Source organism: Myotis daubentonii, chromosome 13, assembly GCF_963259705.1.
Source record: "Myotis daubentonii chromosome 13, mMyoDau2.1, whole genome shotgun sequence".
Classification (NCBI taxonomy): Eukaryota; Metazoa; Chordata; class Mammalia; order Chiroptera; family Vespertilionidae; genus Myotis; species Myotis daubentonii.
Window position 1 is genome coordinate 57,144,892 of NC_081852.1, and position 25,814 is coordinate 57,170,705.

The 25,814-nt window shown below is 40.7% G+C and overlaps 1 protein-coding gene across 2 annotated transcripts in view; it reads right to left on the reverse strand.

Annotated features, from left to right (window-relative positions):
• PDZD8 (PDZ domain containing 8) overlaps window positions 1-25,814 on the reverse strand; it is a 64,435-nt gene that overhangs the window by 30,269 nt on the left and 8,352 nt on the right. Inside the window, exons 2-3 of one of the 2 annotated variants that reach the window (XM_059661554.1) lie at window positions 13,093-13,218; window positions 3,177-3,279 (exon numbers count right to left, since the gene is read on the reverse strand). In XM_059661554.1, coding sequence (XP_059517537.1) covers window positions 3,177-3,279; window positions 13,093-13,218 — 229 coding nt within the window. The remainder of the gene's footprint in view (window positions 1-3,176; window positions 3,280-13,092; window positions 13,219-25,814) is intronic. The other variant, XM_059661555.1, reaches the window with a different exon arrangement.

The window sequence follows — 25,814 nt, forward strand, 5'->3', positions numbered from 1 at the left end:
TTTGCAAGTGAAATAAGCAAGGCAGTGACCAAGTGTCTGATTTTGCCCCAAACTTGCCTTGGGTTTCTAATAAGGTAGAAAGTAGGATTTATGCAAGCTATTTGTTAAATTATTCTTTTCAATATTCCCTGATACTCAATTTAAGAAAAAAATCCCCTTACAAACAAAAATTCATCAAACAGATTTAAATTTTTTCTTGTGGTATGACAGACTGTGGACTGACCACCTAAAATGTATTCATAACCCTTTTCTCTTAACTTCTTTTTCTACAAAGGCTGAAAAACAAAAGCGAGTCCCCATACTTCCTTGCTGGTAGTGGAGACCATATGACTTAGTTCTAACCAATGGGATATAAGTCAAAATCCCTGGGTGGAGCTTCCAGTAAAGAATTTTAAAAGGACAAAACCTGACTGACATGTGCCTCTGGCATGCCTTCTATCTCATCCTTTTTCTTGAAAGGTGGATATTTAGGGGTGCACTGGATAGTTTGCAACCATGAGAATAAAACCCCCATGCTAAGGATGATGAAGGAGGAAGCCAGTAAGAGCCAGCTCCTTGATTATATACTAACTAAGAGCTTATCACACAAGACAAGTAAGTCTCTTTTTTGCTTAAGCCACATTCATTAGATTTGCTAATACTTCCAGCTAATGCATTACAACTGTTCCATCTCCACCCCCAACATTTGTGCAAGTACTACAAATCTAAAGCTTTCCATCTGTTACTGATCTTCCCTATTAATGGCATGATAAAGTACATTATAATGCTTTAAAAACTAAAAGATATACTTAAAATATGAAAGAAATTAAGTTTCTTTCATTCTGTACACTAAAATTAGTGACTGAGTAAATTTTAACATTTAAAAAAACTAATTTAAACCCAAAATTGTATATATAAAGATAGCTTCCAAAAGCATTGAATACTTTAGCATACTTATTTTTAATGATACATTTTCCATCCAAATTTATAATATACTCCAAATTTTCAAATCCTATCCAACAATGTTTTATGTAGTCTTGAAGAGCACTCTAATTCTCCTCCCTGGTTATTAAATTCAGACATATGTAATTTAATGCCTGAAGACACTTAACTGTTGTTGACATTTTCGACACCAGATGTAATTAGTAACCTAGAAATTATTTTTCCAAAACTAGCTATGACATGTGCTAAGATCTAAAATTATGACTCAAGATTAATGTCTTACTAATTTTTGTTATAAAATATTAAAGCTGTCTAATCTGATATAAGGGAAACTGAAAATGCCAATAGCAATGGCAAGTTATGACTATTTCATACCCAGACAAAACAATAATGCTTTTTCATGTATTTATATATTTCAGAACAAACTGTAAAGCTGGTTATTTTATCCCTCTGGGGAGCTGCTTCAAATTGACTGAGATGTAACTTAAAGTTAAGGCATGCACAACCACCAAAAAGGAGGAGAATTTCCTAAAAACCACTATTTTGACCATGTCATTTCCATGTTCAAAATATTCAATAGCTCCCAAATACTTTCATAAATTCAAAATCTGTGGGTCAGCCCATCCTCTTTCCAGCTTTACTTCCCTCTACATTCCCATCCTGATCAAAATTACTCTACTTATTCCAAAATAATTTCACACTGCTCAATGTTATATAAAGGTATACACAACAGTTACTACATGGAGACACTGGAAACCATTTAAAAGTCAAGGATACAGCTACAAAAATACCACATAACCTTCAAAAGTCAATATGCTTAGGGGCCTATTTAAAAAAAGAGTTGTGACTATTTTAAAAAATGCTATGAAGAATAATATATTATTCTAGAAATACCAAAAAGCACATTACTACTACTATTAAACAACTATGTAAACATAATTTAAAAGTACCTATCCACCAATATACTGAAGACATAATAGAGAAATAGTTTTCCTAAATATTGGCTATACTGCTACCAAGAGCTCAATGTGATAGAAACAGCTAAATATCTAAGTTATTAAATACATCTTTAAAGAATACAACTATAATTTATTTCTACAAAAACCTATTGATGTGTTAAATAGATCTAATATTTAAAAAGACTAGAAGTAACCCAGAGAAGTTTGGGAAGTCCAAGAAGCATTCTGGAGTCTTATTATTACCAAATGCATAATATTTCAATATATGCTTAGTATATGAAATGACTATTCTTAAAAATCAAGAAAGGCTACATGTTCTTTTATGGCATAAGTTTTTTTTCAACTTCAGACATAAAATCCTGGGATTTTATTTCCAATGCAAAACTTCACGGGCTTAATATAGCAATTCTGTAGACAACATTTTGATAAATGCTCTAAATCTTTAATAAACTACTAGATTTATGCAAATTCCAAGAAATGTATCATAATTCCTATTAAAACTTCTATGGGAAATATTCAGAAATACCAACTCAAATTTGGAAAAAAATTAGTGACAATTTTCTATTTATTTAAGAACTCAAAGAACCCAACAAGTCCAATTAAAACATGTTGAGTACAAAGCAATTTTTTGTTTTGTTTTTTAATTCCAGCACTTAAAATATTTTAAAAGCCTATTTTTTCCCCAAAGTTTTACAATTTAGGTGACAATCTCTTTTGAGATATCAAAAAAGAAACCAGAACATTAAGTCCTTCACACACCAAAAGTATATCCCAAATCTATTCTTTCCTTTTCCTCAGCTACCACCTCCTGAATGCCTTCCCCTGAATGCCTCCTGATCTCTATTAGGTTTACTCTCATCCTCCTACAATCCTTTCTGTATACAGGAAGAACATTTTTTTTTTTTTTTACAAAATGTACACAAGATCTTGTTACTCCCTATCTTAAAACTATCCCACCACAAAGAATAAAATCCAAAATCCTTGCCATGCCCTATATGAGTAAGTATGACTCCACCTCACTTATGGCTAGACTAGCCTTCTTTCTGTTACTCAAACACACCTGCCCTCACTTCTTCTGTACAGAAGGAAAATTAGGTTAGATATCTTATGCAAGCAAGCAATCTGAATACTATAGTTTTATGGGATCCATTTCATTACTGATGTTTTATTATAAAAAGATGAATAAAAGCTGTTCATAATTATTTGCACATGACCAAAAATAACTAAGAATATAGAAATATTAATAAAAGCATGCTTATAGAATACAAACTTTAAAACAATGCAAATCAATTTTACCGTCTTAATAGAACTCCTTTGTTTTTCTTCCCAAACACCACTGCTCAACTCAAGTGTGCAATGAATATTTGCCTCTCTGTCATAGGATCCAAAAATGAGTAACCTGCAGTATAAAAATAAAACAAGATTATTGTACCAGTTATGTACATTAAAAATTTTCTTTCAAATCATTATACCAAGAAGTAATAAATTACTGTTACTATTATAATTTTGGTAACAGAAAAACTTAAATCAAATACTTGGTATACCCTCTAGTGGAAAAGTGAAGTAAAGCTAAAGTTAGGTGAAATTCTAGGACAAGTTGTTTTTCAGCGGCTAAATCAAACAGAAGTAATTTCTATGAGTGAGATATAGTACAAAAAGTTGCTTGTGAACACAAATACACACACACTTCCATCTACTAATGTGACTGAATTTCTTTAAGCCCATTTCTTCCTTTGAACAATTCAGGGGAAATACAGTATGTAGTTCTTAAAGCCGTTGTAAGAGTAAAAGAAAACAAGGCATTTGGCATAATGCCTAACAAATACTAAGTACTCAATAAATGTTTTTTATTTCTATTATCTTGAAAACAATTATCAAGGAATAACTGCATCACCTAATTTTACTGCTTAATATTCATATTTTAAAAGGAAATTGCAGGTCCAATCTTGAGATCATTAGGCAGTTTTTATTATTGGAGGATAAAATGTTACCTACATGGTCCAACAACTTCTACATTATCTATCTTCTAAATCAGAACCTAAGTCTGCCAATATGTTTTAGTAGTAAGCTTGAGAACAACTTTAGCTGTTAATCAACATCTTGATTACCACTCCAAACTTTACCTCTACATGAATATCATGGGGGTAGGAGTAAGATAATGAAAGAAAAATGGATAAAACACATCAGAGCAATATGAGAAAATTGTTTCCTAAGGTTGAGACCTCAAGCAAATCATGTTTATGCCTCACAAACTGGCTTCATGAGCTAAAAAGCCTGAACAAAATCATGGCAAAAAGAAATCCATAAATTTAAATAAATTTTAATCTTAAAAGGAAATTTAAACAGTACTCAACAACCTACTGCCAAAAACATAAGGAGATTCAGAATTATAAAATACTAAGTTTAAGAAAATGAGAATTTTCATTTACCAAAGCTTTGCTGCCACCATCTGTTCAAAAGAGCAAAGTACCTAAGTAAGGGCCTTGACTACTGTGCAGAGAAGTCTAGCAGTTTCCAAATTCCCAATAGATATTAAATCTTCAGGATTCAGGAACAAGAAAACACAATTCTTGGATTGTGCAATAGCTCTTTGGATTAGACAATGGTTTCTAAAGATAGGACTAAAAAATAGATAAATGGGACATCCTGAAATTAATATTGTTGTGCTTCAAAGGATACCACCAACCCACAAAATGACAGAAAATCCTGTGGACCTGTGTCCTTTTTCAGGACCTTAAGTCTCAACAGGAATTTATAGCAATGCATTATGAGGACCATCAAGCTAGATCTGGAAGGGCAATTTTTTGTTGCTTTTTTAAAATTCCAGCACTTAAAATATTTTAAAAGCCTATTTTCCCCCCAAAGTTTTACAATTTAGGTGACAATCTCTTTTGAGATATCAAAAAAGAAACCAGAACATTAAGTCCTTCACACACCAAAAGTATATCCCAAATCTACTCTTTCTATTTCCTGAATATGTAGTAACTCCTCTGAGTTAAAAGAGGTCAGTGGCTGGCTGATTGGGATGTAATCTCTGCATAAAAAATTGAGGTGCTCTAAATGAGAGGGAATCTATTGCCAAGCCCCGCAGATACTGCTCCCATCAGAGAAAAAAATTCCTCCGGAACCTCATATCCTTCCATTTTTAAACAGGAAACTGAGCTCCATCATAATTTTATGAGACCAACATCATATACGTGGTCCATTGTTGACCAAAATGTCACTCTGCAGCATATGACTGTACAGTACTTGACCATACACCCTCAATCTTGTGTAGTGTAGAGGAGACTGCAAATAAACCCTGAATTCCTTTTAGTAAGTATGTTTCTGTACTTGTAATAAAGCAATTCTGCAACTATTTGAGATGTTATTATAGAACTGAGCAAATGAGTACAAGTGCTGATGTTATTGGAGCTAGGGTTCAGAGGATAAAAATATGGGAGGAAGAAGAATGAACCAAGGCAAGGAACAACTCTAGGATAAACTAGAATTGGAAGTATTGGGTGAGCTTATGATTTCTAAATTGTGTATGTGTATGCATATATGTATAAGTGTCTATACATATATGTATTTCATAACTCTGTCCGCTGAAGGGACCTCTGAGTATATGAAGTAGCAGTGAACAACCCAACATCCAGATCTTGATTTTTAATATCATTCTCTATTAAAAGGAACCAGGGCTCTTTGGTAAAATAGCTGATTCTAGGACTATGGCAGATACAAAATAAACCTGGAACAGCTTGTTATACCAGAAAGTAATGAAGAGCTAAAAAACAAACAAACAAACAAAAAAAAACAAAAAAACAAAAGACAGGCTCATGTCACAAGCATACAGAGCCAAGTTTGAAGGGGTACCTAGTGGCCAAATCAAGAACAGTTCACAACAAAATAATTAAGAATAGTAAAGAATTATAATCATTGAAAAATACCGGAATCTATGAGTCTGTGCCAATAATAGATTAATTGGGGAATAAGGTAAGGATCTTGGTAATAGAGTAGAATGTCAACTGCTGTAGTTTTCTGTATTTGTGTTACCATTACGCATTTTTTTTAAAGTGATGTATTTTTGGAACCCAGTAAAATAAAACAGGCATTCCAAAAGCTGCTGAGAAAATACAGGCTTTAGAATAGTGCGAGTGTGATTCACTGAAGAAATGACCTTAATTAGAATCTTCTATCTATAATTAGGACAGACTGTATCCTAAATATACCACTTTTGAGTACAGAACTCTCACACCACAAAACCGTATAGGCTTTGCTTTCACTGACTATAACCTTTGTTTTAAAAATATAACTGGTTGATAAAAACAGCCAAAGAAAAACAAGAAAAGAAAATGTATTCATTACTTCATTCAATGTCTTTTACAGAAAGATTATATGACAAATCCTTCCTAGAATTTGGGGCCAAATTTTTTTCCCCTAAAGAACATGCACAGTTTATCAGAGAATGAGGGCTAAGTTATCCATTAAGTTTACTCTGCTGCCAGAAAACTGATCTTCTATTCCCTAAATGGTTGTTTTTAATTTATCTTTTCAACTTAATTGCACATGGGCATTGTTTTCTTTGCAAAATACTTCAAACCCTTTAAGACTATAAATTACAAATTGAAAAACAGTTTTTAACAATATGATTGAACATTAATGTGCAATAATTAAATCTTCTAATAGAAAAACTACAAATAGATAAATTGAGGTCATTGGGAACTTTAAAAATCAACTTTAGTTCAATGCAAAAAAATGCAGTTAGAACCAATTTTTATAAACAAAATTGTGTTTCCACCCCCAAACTTGTAATTGGGATGTTCAAAACTCTACTTCATATAATTAAAAAAGAACCTCTCTTTACAGTCTGAGACCCTTATAAGTTAATAAAATTCAAATTCCAGTTCTCACAACCAATTATGCAAAAAGAACAGGTCTGTCTAAAGATCTGTTTTCCTCTTGGTAAACACTATAATGATTACATTAAGGTATAATAATAGAAGCTACAGGTACCGAAGGCCTTCTATATAGTAGCCACTGTGGTTTATTTACCTATTCTGAGCACAATTACTGACAAGGTAGTAACCTTGCCCATTTTACAGATGTGAAACTTGTCTAAGAATATCTAACAGTAAGGATACACAGCTAGAATGTAAAGACAGCACTTTCTAATTCAAAAGTTGGTATTATTTCCACTTCATGTTGCCTCCTGAAGCATAAAGTTTCCAGTTGGACAATAACTCTAATCCTCCTATCTAATAAAAGAGAAACATGGTAATTGGCGTACAACCGCTACCCTTCCCATTGGCTAATAAGGGCGATATGCAAATTAACTGCCAGCCAAGATGGCGGCTGGCAGCCAGGCAGCTTGAAACTAACATGAGGCTTGCTTGCTTCAGTGACGGAGGACTCGAACGTTCCCCGCCTGCCACTGCAGGCCCCTGAGCTGGCAGTTTGAAACATAGTTACAAAAATAGAAGTTAAACAAAACCCCAGAAACCAGCTTTCAGCTAGCCGGGATCTCAGACCTGGAGTTGATACAGAGTTTCGATTGTAGAACCTAAACAAACCAGATACCTGCTTTCAGGAGCGGAGGCCTAAGAGCTGGAGCCTCAGAGCTAAAGCTGGCTCAGAATAAAAAAAGAAAAAGAAAAAGAAAAAGAGGAGCAGTTGGGAGCTTTAGTCCCAGCCTGAAAACAGCCCTCAGCCCCTCACCCAGGCTGGCCAGGCACCCCAGTGGGGACCCCCACCCTGAAGGGTGTGTGACCAGCTACAAACAGCCATCATCCCCTCATCCAGGCTGGCCAGGCACCCCAGTGGGGACCCCCACCCTGATCCGGGACACCCTTCAGGGCAAACCAGCCAGTCCCCACCCATGCACCAGGCCTCTATTCTATATAGTAAAAGGGTAATATGCCTCCCAGCACCGGGATCAGCGGAGCCGCGAGGTCTCCCGGCACCGGGATCAGCATGACAGGGGGCAGCACCCAAACCCCCTGATCGCCCTGTGGCTCTGTGTGTGATAGGAGGCGGGGCCACAACCTCCATATCGGCCCTGCTCTGTTCCTGACAGGGGAAGGCGCCCCAACCCCTGATCGGCCCTGCTCTGTGCCTGATAGGGGGGAGCTCCCCAACCTCCTGATCGCCCTGCGGCTCTGTGTGTGACAGGGTGCGGCACCCCAACCCCTCCCACCCCACGGGCCCTGCTCTGTGTGTGATGGGGTAGAGCCATAACCTCCCTATCGGCCCTGCCCTGAGTGTGAGAGTGGCGGCGCCCCAACCCCCTGATCGGCCCTGCTCTGTGCGTGACAGGGGGGAGCTCCCCAACCCCCTGATCGGCCCTGCTCTGAGCGTGACAGGGGGCAGCGCCCCAACCCCCTGATTGGCCCTGCTCTGTGCGTGACAGGGGGTGGCGCCGCAACCTCCCCATCGACCCTGCCTTGAGTGTGACAGGGGGCAGTCCCCCAACCCCCCAAAGGCCCTACCCTGAGCGTGACTGAGGGTGGCATCGCAACCTCCCAATCCACCCTGCTCTGTGCATGACAGGGGGCGGCGCCCCAATTCCCCAATTGGCCCTGCTCTGAGCCCGACTAGGGGCTGCACCTAGGGATTAGGCCTGCCCTCTGCCACCCGGGAGCAGGCCTAAGCCAGCAGGTCGTTATCTCCCGAGGGGTCCCAGACTGCGAGAGGGCACAGGCCGGGCTGAAGGACCCCTCTTCCTCCCGGAGCGCACAAATTTTTGTGCACCGGGCCTCTAGTATCTAATAAAAGAGAAACATGGTAATTGGCGTACGACTGCTACCCTTCCCATTGGCTAATCAGGGCGATATGCAAATTAACTGCCAGCCAAGATGGCGGCCGGCAGCCAGGCAGCTTGAAACTAACATGAGGCTTGCTTGCTTCAGTGACGGAGGACTCCAACGTTCCCTGCCTGCCGCTGCAGGCCTCTTAGCTGCAACTCTAAGCAACTATGTAACAAATATAGAAGCTAAACAAAACCCCAGAAACCCGCTTTAGTCCGCCGGGCTTCAGCCAGCAGGATCGCAACATTGTAAGCAAAGGCCAGAAACCTACTTTCAGCAGCGGAGGCCTAAGAGCTGGAGCCAAGCCTCAAAGCTAAAGCTGGCCCAGAATAAAAAAGAAAAAAAAAGAAAAAAAGGAGCAGCTGGGAGCTTCAGTCACCCCCAGCCTGAAAACAGCCCTCAGCCCCTCACCCAGACTGGCCAGGCACCCCAGTGGGGACCCCCACCCTGAAGGGTGTGTGACCAGCTGCAAACAGCCATCATCCCCTCACCCAGGCTGGCCAGGCACCCCAGTGGGGACCCCCACCCTGAAGGATGTGTGACCAGCTGCAAACAACCATCATCCCCTCACCCAGGCTGGCCAGGCACCCCAGTGGGGACCCCCACCCTGATCCAGGACAACCTTCAGGGCAAACCAGCCGGCACCCACCCGTGCACCAGGCCTCTACCCTATACAGTAAAAGGGTAATATGCCTCCCAGCACCAGGATCAGCGGAGCCGTGAGGCCTCCCGGCACTGGGTTCAGCGTGACAGGGGGCAGCGCCCAAACCCCCTGATCACCCTGCGGCTCTGTGTATGACAGGGGGCGGGGCCACAACCTCCCTATCTGCCCTGGTCTGTTCGTGACAGGGGAAGGCGCACCAACCCCCTGATCAGCCCTGCTCTGTGCCTGATAGGGGGGAGCTCCCCAACCCCCTGATTGCCCTGCGGCTCTGTGTGTGACAGGGTGCGGCGCCCCAACACCCCCCTCCCCCACGGGCCCTGCTCTGTGTGTGATGGGGTAGAGCCATAACCTCCCTATCGGCTCTGCCCTGAGTGTGAGAGTGGCGGCACCCCAACCCCCTGATCGGCCCTGCTCTGTGGGTGATAGAGGGCGGCGCCCCAACCCCCTGATGGGCCCTGCTCTGTGCGTGACAGGGGGCAGCGCCCCAACCCCCTGATTGGCCCTGCTCTGTGCGTGACAGGGTACAGAGCCCCAACCCCCCTGATGGGCCCTGCTCTGTGTGTGACAGGGGGCAGCGCCCCAACCCCCTGATTGGCCCTGCTCTGTGCGTGACAGGGGGTGGCGCCGCAACCTCCCCATCGACCCTGCCTTGAGTGTGACAGGGGACGGTGCCCCAACCCCCCAAAGGCCCTACCCTGAGCGTGACTGAGGGTGGCATCACAACCTTCCGTAGCCCTGCTCTGTGCATGACAGGGGGCGGCGCCCCAACTCCCCAATCGGCCCTGCTCTGAGCCCGACCAGGGGCTGCACCTAGGGATTGGGCCTGCCCTCTGCCACCCGGGAGCAGGCCTAAGCCAGCGGGTCGTTATCTCCCGAGGGGTCCCAGACTGCGAGAGGGCACAGGCCGGGCTGAGGGACCCCTCCCTCCCCCCAAGTGCAGAAAATTTTGTGCACCGGGCCTCTAGTATTTTCAATAAACAAGTTTGTTTTCTATGAATACTTCTAATTTTTTCCCTCACTGGCTAAGTTCACTCTCAAAGCTTTACAACAGGCAAGTTTGATGAATGAATGAATAAATAAGTAAATCTCCTTCAAGGCTATCTTTGCAGATTTGGGGATGAGTGGATGAGTAGGTTGATAGGAATCGACAACAGTATAGTCAAGAAATTTTGTGCAAAGCTGCCCTTCAAATGGTTAGAAGTTGCTATGATTATTTTGGAAAAGGTAATCCATTTAGTATAATTCTGATGCCTGTGGATCAGTAAAAAAATTCACAGGGGGAAAAAAAGAAAGCATCACTTCAAAATTTCCTTAGACACAGACCACTTGAAAAATGTCCTAAATATTAACATAACATAATTATATACTTATTTTTTCTTTTTATTCAATTTATTGGGGTGATAATTATATATTTAATACTTTGGCTTACCATAATATATTAGCTTAGTTACTTCAAATTCAGACTTGTGTAGAACCATGTTTTATTACATATGTCATTTTACTGTACACTGAAGTTCCTTTTTACAAAATTTACAGATTTAGTCTTTCTTTGATAAAAGAATTCCTTTCAACCAGCTTTCTGAAATACGGTGCACAATAATGAGTCACTCTAAGACAAACAAAAAATATTTATCATATTATTATTAAGGTATTCAAAATTAACCTATTTATTAGCAAGGACATAAATATATTAGGTACAAAAATATAACCTCTGTATCCAAGCACTTGTTTTTATTATGAGTTGGAAATAAAAATAGAAGTGATAAGTACCAAACAAGTGGTACAAGCAAGTGTCACAGAAATGTAGCAAAAGGACAGTATGCTTGTACTTGGAACGGTTAGGAGACACATTAAAGATGTAGCTTTTGAGGTGAACCAAGAAAGGCTGGTTTCAACGAGCAGAAAATGGGGTAGGGCCTTCAGTAGAGAAACAGTGGGGTGTACACAAGGGCCTTGGTACTTTAAAATATCTAAGGCAGGGAATGGTGAACTGTGGTTGTCTATGGGCCAAATACGGCTTACTGCTTATTTTTGTATGGCCTGTGGGTTACCAGTGGTTTTTACATTTTTAAATGCTTGGGGTGGGGGGGGAGAGTTATTTCATGCCACATAAAAATTATGAAAGTCATATATATATTCATAATTATACATAAATATATATAATTTTATGAAGACACAACCATGCCACACCCATTTGTTAACCTATTGCCTATTTCTGACTGCTTTCACACTACAAGGCTGAGATGAGTAGTTACAACAGAAACCATGTAAATCACAAAGCCTAAAATATTTACAATCTGGCCCTTTAGAGAAAGTTTGCCATTCTCTTGCCTTACGAAGAACTGTGTGGCTGAAGTGAAGAACTGTGAGTGAGGGGCTGAGCAAAGAAGTTAGAAAGGTCAGAGGGGTATTTAGGCCCTGGCAAGGATTTGAGTCTGTATTCTAGAGTAATGGGGGGAGGCATTAAAGAATATTAAGAGAGTGACAATTAGACTTGCATTTTGAAAATATCATTCTGGTTGTTATATTGATAACCACTGTTAGGAAATAAGTGTGGACGAAAGGGGCTCTGCAATAAATCTAACTGAAAGTAACCTCACAGGTGATCTAATCATAAATTGCTAACTGGGCAGGTCATCATGGATAGCTAAGCCTTAGACCTATGAAAAGGTTTATCTTTGCCTTAAGCAAGCCCTGTCCATTGTTCTTGTGCATTTAGGTTAACACACCTTTGAAATGCCAGAGTAACCCTTTTTTTTTAGACCCCTCAGAAGCATAACCACCCTAAAGGGAGCACATAATCTTGTTAATTATTCTTGTCCTCTCCCACCTTCATATAATCTTCCTTACATTCCCTCCTTCATTTCAACTGTACAAAAGACTGCAAAACTGTCATTCTCCGGAGCATCTGAGATCTTGCTTCTGGCATGTCATTAGTTTGGCTCAAATAAACACATAAAAATTCTCTACAGGTTTGGATGTTCTTATATCAACGTAAGTAAGAAGGCTAGTGTAGTAAGCAATTCAAGAAACATATGAACACAGCTTAGACCAGGGGTGGGCAAACTTTTTGACTCAAGGGCCACAATGGGTTCTTAAACTGGACCGGAGGGCCGAAACAAAAGCATGGATGGAGTGTGTGTGTGAACTAATATAAATTCAAAGTAAACATCATTACATAAAAAGGTACGGTCTTTTTTTTTTAGTTTTATTTATTTCAAACGGGCCGGATCCGGCCCGCGGGCTGTAGTTTGCCCACGGCTGGCTTAGACTATGGGGCTGGCACAATAAAATAAGGAGGCTGGACCAGATCCTTTCAGAAAGCTCTAAAATTCTAAGCATCACAGGGGTTTCCAAGTCTGATTTTTCAACTTCCCAGAGTATTTTCAATTATCACAAACAATTCTCAAAACTGTTATGCTATGAACACCTATAGATATAAGTCAGGTATGCCAACAGAGTATCATGCATATAAAAAGTTTGGGAATCAGTAAAGAATAAATGCCCCTCCCCCCCATTAGAATGTGTGTGTGTGTATATGTATATGTATATGTATATGTATATGTATATGTATATGTATATGTATATATGTATTTTTTTTTTCAAACTGGAAAGGACTACTGTTTTAAAATTTACGATGAATTAATTTACAGATAATACAATATAAATCAACACAGAGGGAGAATAAACACAAATACTGCCTAAGCACATTTTACTGTACTTTCTTTCCCATAATGTAGGAATGACAAAACAAAGACCATACCTGCTGCATTCTAACAATGTAACTTTAAGACGGCCTTCAGTAAGTGCCCACTGTTGTATATGGATATGGTCTTCTTCATCTTCTTCAAATCCTTGCAAGGTTTGGAATGGAAAAAATGGCTTAAACCTGAAAAAATAAAGATAAGTCTAAATTTTTGAGTGATACACACCACAGTTTAAAGCATAATAACAAAGCCTACCTGTAGGAAAACAACACAGAACAAAACAAATACCAAACACTGGCCAACAAACCAGTGCTTACTACATGCCTCCAAACTGGCAGCAAATGTTGCCTTCTCTGCGGCACCGGACCTCCTGGCTCTTTGGCATGCCCTCATTGACAAGGCAGGACACTGAGAACAAAGAAAGAGAAAATCTAGAGTCTCTAGGTCCCAGCACAGCTGGTTTCTAGTGAGGCCTCGCGCCTTAGCTTGTAGACAGCCATTTTCTTGCTGTATCCTCACATGACTTTTTTTTCTGTACACACAATTCCTGGTTTATTGCCTCTTCTTTTAAGGAAACCAGTCCTATTGAATTAGGCTTCCATCCTTATGATCTCATTTGAACTTAATTACCTTCTTAAAGGCCCTCTGAAATATAGTTACATTAAGGGTTAGGGCTTCAAGATAGGAATTTTGGAGGATACAATTCAGTCCACAATAGAACTCAAATGTAACTCCAGAGCCTGGTCTACAGTCCCTGAGGCTGATTTGATTACCATCCTGTTTTCTGCTGGAACATATACTCTAAACCCAATCTGAAGGTCCCTGACAAGAACCAAGGTTTCACAATCCTACTCTTAGATATATCCAATAGAAATGTGCACAAATGTTCAACCTTAGTACACCATAAGTGTCTATAGACACAAGCGGGATGGTTGCCATTTTGGACGCGTGGCAGGTTCACCAAAAGATTTGTGCAAGAATATTTATAATAGAGCCGAAACCGGTTTGGCTCAGTGGATAGAGCGTCAGCCTGCGGACTGAAAGGTCCCAGGTTCGATTCCGGTCAAGGGCATGTACCTGGGTTGCGGGCATATCCCCAGTAGGAGATGTGCAGGAGGCAGCTGATCGATGTTTCTCTCTCATCGATGTTTCTAACTCTCTATCTCTCTCCCTTCCTCTCTGTAAAAAATCAATAAAATATATTTAAAAAAAAAAAAGAATATTTATAATAGCACTAATCCAACAGTCCACCAACAATAGAGGAATAAACTGAGGTCAGTCACACAGTGAAATACTCTATAGCAAATATAATAAGCACTCCACATATATATACAATGGATTAATAAACTACATCCACACAGTACACATGGATTAATTTCATAAATACACTATTAAGCTAAAGAAGCTAATGAGTGCATATGGTATGACTCAATTTATATGAAGTTCAAAAAGAAACAAAAAAACAAAACCAAAACAAAACCCAAAAGAAATGGTGTAGAAGTCAGGATAGTAGTTACTCTTAGGCAGAGCAGTGTCGAGGTAGTGAGTAGGTGGCATATGAGGGACTTCCTGGTTGCTGGTAACATTCTATTGCTTGTTCTGAATGCTGCTCTGTTCACTTTGTAAAAATTAATTGAACTGAATTTTTATGATTAGTATACTTCAGTAAAATTTTAAAAGAAAAAACATTTAATTAAAAAATGTGAATTACTTCAGTAACATTTAAAAAATATAGTATTAAATTACACACTTACAAGAGTAGCTAAGCCATCTACTCATATGTGGCTCTGAGAGAAGCTTTTTTAAATATCTAAAATAAGCTTTTGCTCTGACTAAGATGTGTCTTCAAGACTGCTCTATGAGCACCCTGAACACATGGCAGCAGAAAAACTGTTTGCAAACACTATGATCTTTAGAGAAAAAGGGTTTACTACAAACCCAATATAAAAATATTCTGAGGTCTAAATCCTTTCTTGACTTCAACATGGGCTTGTGTGTCCTTGGCAAAGTACTAAGACTGTTAGGATTTTTAGCTCAATAAAAGAGAAAACTTTCTAATAATTAGAGCTAATATAAAAACGAACACAGCTAGCTCATTGCATTGCATGCCTTCTATCTCTGGAAATATTCAGGCAGAGGTTGTCAAGGAGGGAAGGTGCTGTGAAAAGTACACATTTAGAATCTTATAGATTACTAGAGGCATGGTGCACAGAATTTGTGAACTGGTGGGGGGCGTGGCCTGTGGGGATCAGCCTGCTCATCCTGGTCAACCGAGTGGCTGTGGGCCTGCCCTCTGAGCATCTGCTCCCTGGTCCAGCATCTTCCGTGGAGTCGGAGCACTTGCCTCTCCATGGGACCCGGTCAGGGCCAGGCCCAGGGACAATAGCACTGAGAGGCGGCAGAGTAGGCCTCAGTCCCACGAGGCCTACAGGCAGCCACGAACCTGCCTCCCAGCCTCCGGGGTCAGCTCTGAGAGCCCAGCAGCAGCGCTGCGCAGCCTGCAGGTGTCCACAGGAGGAGGCAGGGAGCGAGAAGGAGGAGGCTCGGGCGAGGTGGCGACGATCACAGCCCGGGTTCCTGCCCGTTGGCCTGGGGTTTGCAGTGGGAGCAGCCACTCATCCCGGTCAGCTGAGCGGTGCTCCCACTGTGGTAGCTCACTGACCACCAGGGGGCAGCTCCTGTGTTTAGCGTCTGCCTCCTGGTGGTCAGTGAGTGTCATAGAGACTGGTCGACCAGTCATTCTGCCGTTCGGTCGTTGGGCTTTTATTATATAGGACAAGAGGCCCAATGCACGAAATTCGTGCAAGAGTAGGCCTTCCTTCCCTTGGCTGCAAGCACTGGCTTCCCTCTGGCACCCGGGACCCAGGCTTCCCTCGCAGCCTGGGCTTCGACCAGAAGGGCATCTGGTCTAATTAGCATATTATGCTTTTATTATTATAGATAGGATAGTCCCAACTCCTAGAGATTTGTTTCAAAATAATCAGGAGAGGAGATTGTAGGGAGATATAGATGATCCAAAGTGGCCACAAGTTAATTATCTGGTTATGGATAACAGGGTTTTGAACTATTCTCTTAATTTCTGATTAAGTTTAAAATTTTCCATAATGAAGAAGTAGAAGGTTTGTACTCTATACTAAAACAACCTGGGTTTTCTCTTATTTCTCTTCTAGTTTCCTTAGCAACATCATTTGATCTTACTGCTTTTGTAAGTTTCATGTATTAATGCTTAAAGTAAATTAAACACCTTTTCTTCAAACTTTGTTCCTCCTCTCCTGTTTTATCTTATTGGCACCACTAATTTCATAGACACTTGGAAACCTAAAGTTACCTTTTACAACCAATGAGTCCCATCCACCTCCATTCCCCTCCGTAATATTTCTAAAATGTCTCTTCTGCTGTTCTTCTGTGTTTCCCATTGGCCTGGTTCAGGTTTTCATGATTAGTTAGAATGTTGTGACTTCTGAAATTACATTTCCTTTTCTTAAAAAGAATATTTTTAAAATAAAAACAAACATTTTCTTTCTCTTAATAAAAAGCTACCAAACATGACTTACCACATCTCTAAGATTTATAAGCAAACCACATCTATGTTAGGGAGTTCACAGATGTAAAGCACTTAGTAAAGATGCTGGCATGTAATGGGACACACAAATCCTGGTTTTCTTCTTTCTCCATGCTCACCTCTTGGCATACTGGCTTCCTCGCTGAAGCTCTACAGATATCGCACGATACCCTATATTCTGTCCCTTTGCTATTTCTTCCACCTACACTGTACTTCCATCCTATCTCCCTGTGCCTAAGGCTAAACTGTCTTTTAACAGTCAGCTCAAACGTCATTTAACAACTTCAGCAACTAGCTTACTTAGGAACAGGGAGACCAAAGTTAGGCACTCAGAGACACAGTCCTATTTCAGAAATACAAACAACACTACATCTTGCCTAAGGAAGAATGTAGAACAGGCAGCTATAAACAGGGAATTGGGAGGTCTGTGTGGTTTCTGCCTTTCAGTCTCACATAAGAAACTAGCACACATAATTGTGCTCCAAAATTTCCTAAACCAAATATATAAACCGAATCAATCAGGTGATCAAAATGTTTCTTCATTTATTGTTCTTTAGAGGCATCTCAGTATTCCTTTAAATAATGAGTTCCTCTGCTGCATTTAAATATAATACAAAACCTCAATTAGCCATAATTTTATCATGCACATTATTATGGAAAGTACAGTACACCAATACAAAACTAGATGTAAGCTATAAAAAAACACAAAGTATCAGTGGTTCAAAATACTCTTAATTTCCTATATGTATTAGTAAACCATGAGTCTAAATTTCAAATGTTCAATTTTACTTAGACAATTCAATTGTTATTACATTAAAAAGATAATTAATACACCAAGCTCCTCCATGCTTACTAAGGTTAGTACTGTTGTATTATTTCTCCTAAGAGACTGCCTGCTAACCACTCTGATTCCGTAACTAGCCCTACATGGTAAGCTCTTTTCACTGTTCAAGTTCTATTTCAGTCACCCCTCTTTGTAAACTGTCCCCCCTTCTCTACCATCTGGTAATTGCTCCCTCTGTGTTCTAAAAGCACTTCATACACATTTCTATTATGCCACCAATCACCCTGTTTACATTCCTGTCTCTCTCTAGTTCTCCCAGACCACCCCTTCCTCTCAACTAAATTGTGAAATGCAGGAGGAAAGAAACACATGATAGGTACTGAACGGTGGTTAACAGCAGACTCTGAAATTAAACAGCTGAGCTTGGAATCCCATTCTGCTGCCTCCCAGCAATATGACCTCAAATATATTCTGACTTTAAGCCTCAGTTTCCTTATATACAAAAGGAGGATACTAATTACACCTCTACCTCACAGTGCTGTGGTCAGAATTACATGACAAGGCAATTTAAAGAAGTGTTAAGCACACACATTTTAGAGTCAGTACTTGGTTTTGAATTTTGGTTCTAACACTTACTAGCTTTGAGACCCTGGGCAAGCTATTTGGACTTTGAAAGCTTCAGTTTATTCATCTGTAGAAGGTAGTTATTATAAGGACTAGAGACCCGGTGCACCAAATTCATTCAGGGGGGCGGGGAACCTCAGCCCAGATGCACCCTCTCCCAATCTGGGACCCCACAGGGCATGTCTGCCAGTTTAGGCCTGATTCCAGAGGGATCCCTGCGGGATCGGGCCTAAACCAATGGTCAAACATCCCTCTCGCAATCCAGGACTGCTGGCTCCTAACTGCTTGCCTGCCTGGCTGCCTGATTGCCCCTAACCATTCTGCATGCCTGCCTGATGGCCCCTAGCCCCTCTGCCTGCCTGCCTGATTGCCCCTAACCACTCACCTGCCTGCCTGATTGCCCCTAACCACTCTGCCTGCCTGCCTGATCTCCCCTAAACACTCACCTGCCTGCCTGATCGCCCCTAACCACCTGCCTGCCTGCCTGATCACCCCTAACTGCTCGCCTTCCAGCCTGATCGCCCCTAACCGCCTCTGCCTCGGCCCCTGCCACCATGTCATCCAGAATGACGTCTGGAAGGTCGTTTGGCTGTCCGGTCTAATTAGCATATTATGGTTTTATTATTATAGATTAGATGAGAAAGTTCATATAAGCATTTGGTACAGTGGGGTGCTCTAGAAATATTTCCTATCACACTTTCCATTTATCTATTTTAAGGCTGGTCTCCTAGAGACATGTTAGGCAGCAAATGCCTTCCCTTCCACAAAGAATTGTTTCAGAACTCAGCATTCACCATGTATGATGCTCAAGGTTATAGCTGTCTGTCTTCCTCAGATTTCAGATTCCACATGGGCATAATTTCAGTCACCATACTATTTAATTTTTAAAAATTGTGTTCTTTGTGAGGATATCAAATTAACAATAGGCAATATGCCTCCCTGCCCTAATTATCACCTTAGTACCTGAGCCATTAAGCTTTATAACTAAGGATTACATTAAACTGAATATTAAGAAACTGACTTACAGAAACCAATGGAGAATTGTTCTATTTACGGAATTCCTTGGTGTGCACTATGCTGACAAAGTCCATACTTGGGAGAATGATTTTAATTTCTGTACTCCTAAGGAGAAAAAAGTATCCCACAATAGTTATTAAACTAAGAACAAGGATAGCAAATACTGCTACAAAAAACCTCACCCCAACTCTCTCATATATCCTCTAATTAATAAGAAATGTCCACTTTTAACTCCTAATTCTGCATAGAATAATATCTAAAATGCTTCACAATTTTCTGAAGTGGTTTTACATAAACGCTGAACAAAAGAGTGATAATAGGGCTGCAGGTCCTCATAACAGAACTTAATAGCTGGTGACTCAAAGGTGAGTCAATGTTAACTGATAGCCTGTGCTCTAGAGATAAAGTATCAAATGAGTTGCTTAGGGAACCAAAGTAATTCTCTTGACCATATCTGATAAATCTCATATCTCTTTATTTTCAGCATGACCCAATCACATGAGGGCCTCTGACCATAGCCTATGATCAATTAAATTAAATTCTCAGTTTTCACAAAATTTAAAAAAAAAATAGAGGGGAGGGGGAACAGAACCATGAGAACTGTTTTCAAATCCAAATTCCTTCTATTCCTCTTTACCAGCTCCTCCAACACATGCCTTTAAATAAGTGAATATAAAAATTGCCACTTTATACAGTTCTGTAAATTACATACTTTCATACCCCCGATTCTCATGACTCATAACAATGTACAGACTTATTTTATATATAAAGAAACTAAGAGGAAGTTGAAGTGGCTTTCCATGATCACATAGTAAGTGGTACAGTCAAACTGCACTGAAATATGCAACCTTGTGCTCCTTACAACACCAAGGTATACAAGCAATACTATAAATCAACTGAAAATTATGTATCTAATATTTATGAAAGCTGACTTGGCAAGTGAGGCAACAGGAGCACCTCTTTTACATATAGTAAAAATAAGTAAATTTCAAGTTAGACCAGTTCTCAAATACTTTGTTCACAGAATCACTATACATTTTTAGAAAGTAGTAAGGACTCCAAAGAGCCATTGTTTATTTGGGTTATTATCACTAGAGGCCCCGTACATGAAATTCATGAACTTGGGGGGGGGGGGGGGAGGAAGTCCCTCAGCCTGGCCTGCACCCTCTGGAGGCAGGGAGGGAAGGAGTCCCTTAGCCCAGCCTGCGCCCTCTCACAGTCCAGGAACCCTTGGGGGGGTGGGGGGGGGGGGGCCCGCGTTTGACTGACAGGGGGAGGGGGCCTAAGCAAGCAGTCAGATATCCTTAGTGCTGCAGCAGAGGCAGGAGAGGCTCCCACCACCGCCACTGCGCTTGCCAGCAGTGAGCCTGACTTCTGGCTGAGTGGCACTCCCCCTGTGGGAGCACACTGACCACCAGGGGGCAGCTCCTGCATTGAGCGTCTGCCCCCTGGTGGTCAGTGCGTGTCATAACAACTGGTCAAACGGTTGGACACTTAGCATATCAGTCTTTTATATATAGAAATATTTACCACATTAGAAATTTTAAATGATAGCACTTTTAAACATAATAACAACATAAGCTCACATCCCATTAGCCACCAGGATGATAATATAAGTACACATCATTTAACTCCTGGAAAACTCCAACGTACACTTGTGAGAGAATGAAAAGGCAGATAATATTTTTGTATAATTATGAGAATAGTTTTGACTTGGTAGACACCCAAGCCCAAGGGTCTTGGAGATCCAACAGAATCCCCAAGCCACACTTTTGGAAACCATTGACGTACCAAGTCTTAGCTATGGCAATTCTTAAGTTCAAAGTTGTAACCTATTAATCTTTTTATTTTTTTAATATATTTTATTGATTTTTTACAGAGAGAAAGGGAGAGAGATAGAGAGTCAGAAACATCGATGAGAGAGAAACATCGATCAGCTGCCTCCTGCACATCTCCCACTGGAGATGTGCCCGCAACCCAGGTACATGCCCTTGACCGGAATCGAACCTGGGACCTCTCAGTCCGCAAGCCGACGCTCTATCCACTGAGCCAAACCGGTTTCGGCGTAACCTATTAATCTTACTTTAAGTATATCATTTATTCCCTCTCAGCACTAATTTTCTTTAGAACAGTGCCCAGTGACAAAGACGATATCAAACATTTACTCAGTAAACGGAATCTCTTCTGAAGTCTAGTGGATGAAGAGAAAACATCTTAAGACAAAAGTATTACCTCCCTACTATGGTAAAGACAATGAACAATAAAGTATATAATACAGAGGACTGGTCTTCTAAAGCCAGTTAAATGTACCAAATGGACAAGAACTCCATTCTAGGTATTAGGTAAGGAACAGCAAAAGATCTGAACAAGAGAAATGAGAAAAAGTTAATACTTTAACTGTCCAACTTTCTCCTCTAGCCAAATAAAAGTAACAAAGCACCTTCTTAAGTTAAATGATTTTTAATTTTATTTGTACTAGTATCTCTGCTTCTCTTAGTTTTTAATTACCTAAAGTCGAACTTATTAAACGAAAATATTTTAAAGATGATTTGTACCTGCATATTTGCAAAAAATTCCTGCATTTGACCTATGCAAAAGTAAAAAAGAAGTGAATAACACTACCTTACATTTACATAATTATTTTCTCTAAGAACTTTAACAGCTTTAGATTTTTACTCAGTCTCAAAAATAATAAGTTGCACAATTTGTCCAAGGATACACTAAATCAACAAATCAATAGTAATTCCAGGAATAAAGCTGAAGTTCCTCATGATATAATCCTATTGTTTCAGGGCAAGAGACTGAATTACTTTCAAGGGAAACCTTAAGAGCATAGAGTATCCCCAAGGCTCCAACAATTATCATAGAGTCTGTTGACTGACAGGAATCTTGGGATAACTGAGTCCAAATTCTAACTCTATAGTACTAAAAATTTCAAATATTTTGAGTAATTTATCTAAATATTTTAAGTACGCAATTTACTAAAAAATGGCCCATAATTTAGACACATAATTTGGCTACAAACATATTTTAAATTCTTCTATGTCAAGAGTTTGCAATTCTAGTCCTGATTAAAATCTAAAGCTAAATACTGAGAACTGATAACCTTTTCAAATATTAAAATAAACCAGACATCACCTGTCCTAAATTTTACAGAAAATATTATATTTAATGGTGAGGACAAAATAAGATTTTCAATGCATTATAAAAATACAATGAAATTAACTATAATAGAATAACTCTTACTTTAACCTCAGCAAGTTTCACAGAACTAAAAGCTTTGAATTATTTACTTGTTTAAATGACTAAGAGCTAGCAAGACTGTGTAGTCAGCAACCACAATCGTCCCTAGTAATGAGTATGTGTATAATCTGGCATTCAGGAACAACTGATTACTGAGTGCAAATTGGCATGTAACACAAACAGCAGATACGCTATTTTGTAGATATTGATATCTGTATGAAATAGTTGTATCTAAAAACAATACAGTTGCTTTTCAAAATATATTCTTGTAGCCAGCTACTAAACAGAAATTATATCTCCCTGTTATTGCTATTTAAGGTTTTACAGAAAAATAAATAGTAGTCACTTATACAAATTATATAGGTAGAATATAGAGTTGATCCTAAAAGAAATACCAATTTGTAAATATACTTAGGTCACACATACCTGCTCTAAATGGCATATACCTTACCAACAAACCAAGTACACCTAACAGGTACCTAATAAAAAATAATAAACCCAACGAAAACACTTTTTTTCCGTGCTAATCACAGCATTTTTATTTTTAAGTACATACCATCAAGAACTAATTATGCTAGGAAGAGGGAAATTTTCTAGCTCTTTTACCAATAGAATGCAAATCAAAGCGCAGACATTTCAGTACTCCATCTACCATATCATCAGCTTCATTCTCCATACAATTCATGAAGAAATCATGGGCATAAATACCCAATGTCCATGATTAGATAAAAAAGAAATACCTTCCGCTGATTACATAAAAATTGGTAATCATGCACCAGACCAGTGAAAATAAGTTTTATTGCTATTCTATACTAGTCCAAGGAAAGTATTACCTACAGTTTATCGATACTGACCTTTCCTAGGGATGTGGAATTTAAAATCAAGGCTCCTGGAGTGTCAGAGAAGGTTGCAAACACATTCATGTTTTGTTTTTGCTTGTGTGTGGAAATGAGAGGAGGGGAGAAGGCCTTCATAGGTGCCGCACAGACCTTGAAGTCAGCATTGTCAACCATGGGAGTCTTCAATCAGCATGTGTGTGTGCACGTGTGTAGGGGGAGGACACTCCTCTTCAGTACTCATTTTACAATAAGAACTGTATTACATACCATCAACCTGTCTTTATGACAACCATAAACCATTAAAAGGTTAAATAAGCCCAGCCAATGTGGCTCAGTGGTTAAGCATCCAACCCTGAACTAAGAGATCTCAGGTTTGATTCCTGATCAGGACACGTGCCTGGGTTTTGGGCTTCCTCCTTAGTGGGGGCTGTGTAGGAGGCAGCCAATCGATGTTTCTATCTCTCTCCCTCTGCCTTCCTCTCTCTCTAAAATCAATAAAAACATATTTTTAAAAAATAGGTTAAATAAGATATGTTTCATATATTTTGTTTAAGAAATTTAAAGAATATGAGTATTCTTTAGATAGCCTGAACTCAAAGTCCCAGTACTTCAGTTATGTGGCTGAATTCACTTTGTGAAAATTTATCAAGTGTACACTTGGGATTCGGGCAGTTTCTGTATATACACACACAAACACACATGCACATGCATATATATTATAGACCAATAAAAAGCTTGGGGGGGGACTGCACATAAAGTACTAATGTGTTTTATAGTTGAAAGGTGATATTTAGGCAGGGACCTGAAAAGTGATGGGGTGAGCTCCTTGGCTATCTGTGGGGAAACATTCCTGAAGAAGGACTAGCAAAGGCCTTGTGATGGGTGCACACTTGGAGTGTGAGAACAGCCAAGGAGGCCAGAATAGACTGAGAGGAAGAGTATAGAAGACAACATCAGAGAAAGAGAGACTACAATGGCCAGGAATGGAGTAAAGCAGTGAATGAATTAGACCCATACATATTGCTGGAGAAATGTCCATGTTATACTTACAGACCCATTTTGGATGGTCACATTTATATTATGTTCCCCCACTTTATTATTAAGGAGAAAGGGAGGAGGAGATGGAGAGAGTGGGATAGAGGGAGAGGCACCTCCTATATATATAAGAAGCTTGTGTATATATGTGTTTCAGAGTAGAGTTAAGTGTATACCTCAGACTTAGCATTTTCAGGGGGATAAAAGTAAAAAGGGGAGGACTACATTTTTAACTTCTTTATGCTCCTAAATACTATTATAAAATTTGCAAAAACCTAACCAAAAAAGAAAAAAAGAAAAAAACCCTGAAAAATCTGAAAAGAAAAAACCTAGTATCTACACAAAGATATAGGCAGAAAAATGTTTATGGTATCATTATTTATATTAATGAGAAACTGAAAAACAATCAACAAGAAATTGTTTAACTTCTGGTATTTCTGATCAATGTAATTCTAAGTACCTATTAAAACAAATGAAGTAGGTATATTTAGAAAACCCAAGATACAGTTTTAAAAAAAGCAAGATATATATATATATGCAAATGAGGTCAGGACTCCCTAAAGGTCATGACCAGCTCAGTAGGAAGGGCCGGGCGCAACCCGAGCCTGAGAAAACATGCAGGTGTGGCCTGGAGCCTGAGAGATCAACACAGAGGGGTGCCTGCTCTGAGCCTCTGCAGTGTGGCTGGGGGCAGGCCCCCAGCAGGTGGATGTGGACAGACACGCACACACGCGCACACACACACACACACACACAGGGCGCCTGCTCTGAGCCTCCATGGAGCAGGTGGGGGCAGGCCCCCAGTGGACACACACACATGCACAGGGCACTTGCTCTGAGCCTCCTAAGCCATCAGTAGGACATCCTCTGAGGGTTCCCGGACTGTGAGTGGGGGCAGGCTGGGCTGAGGGACCCCTCCCGCCACCCCCCCCCCCCCCGCCCTGCACAAATTTCATGCACCGGGCCTCTAGTACTAACATAAAAAGCAAGGTACCAACTATGATTCTGTTCTTATCTACACTAATAAAAGAGAAAAATGGTAATTGGCGTACGGCGATACCCTTTTCATTGGCTAATCAGGGCTATATGCAAATTAACTGCCAACTAAGATTGGCAGTTAACTGCCAACAAGATGGCAGTTAATTTGCATATGTAGGCACAATGCAGGGAGGCGAAAGGGAAAGCAGGAAGAAGCCCCCTGCCACTGACAGTGATCAGAAACCCAGGGGGGAGCTAAGAGCTGGGGGTCAGGGCAAAGGCGGCCCTGGAGCCGCCTTTGCCCTGCCTCCCAGCCATGATCGGAGAATCAGGTGCCTTTTCTGCCCTGGCCAGTGATAGCAGGAAGTAGGGGTGGAGCCAGCGATGGGAGCTGGGCACGGTCGAAGCTGGCAGTCCCGGGAGCTAGGGGTCCCTTGCCTGGGCCTAAAGCGAAGCCCACGATCACGGGGCCGCTGCAGCTGCGGATCCCCGCTGCCCGGGCCGGACGCCTAGGCCAGAGGCCTTAGGCCTGGGCAGGGGTGGAGCCTGCAACCGCGGGGAGCTGGGGGTCCCCTGCCCAGGCCTGACACCTCTGCTGGAGGCCTGAGGCCTGGTCAAGGGGCCAATCCGGTGATTGGTGATTGGAGGGTGATGAGGGTCAACTCCTCTGGCCGAGGCATCAGGCCTGGGCGGGGG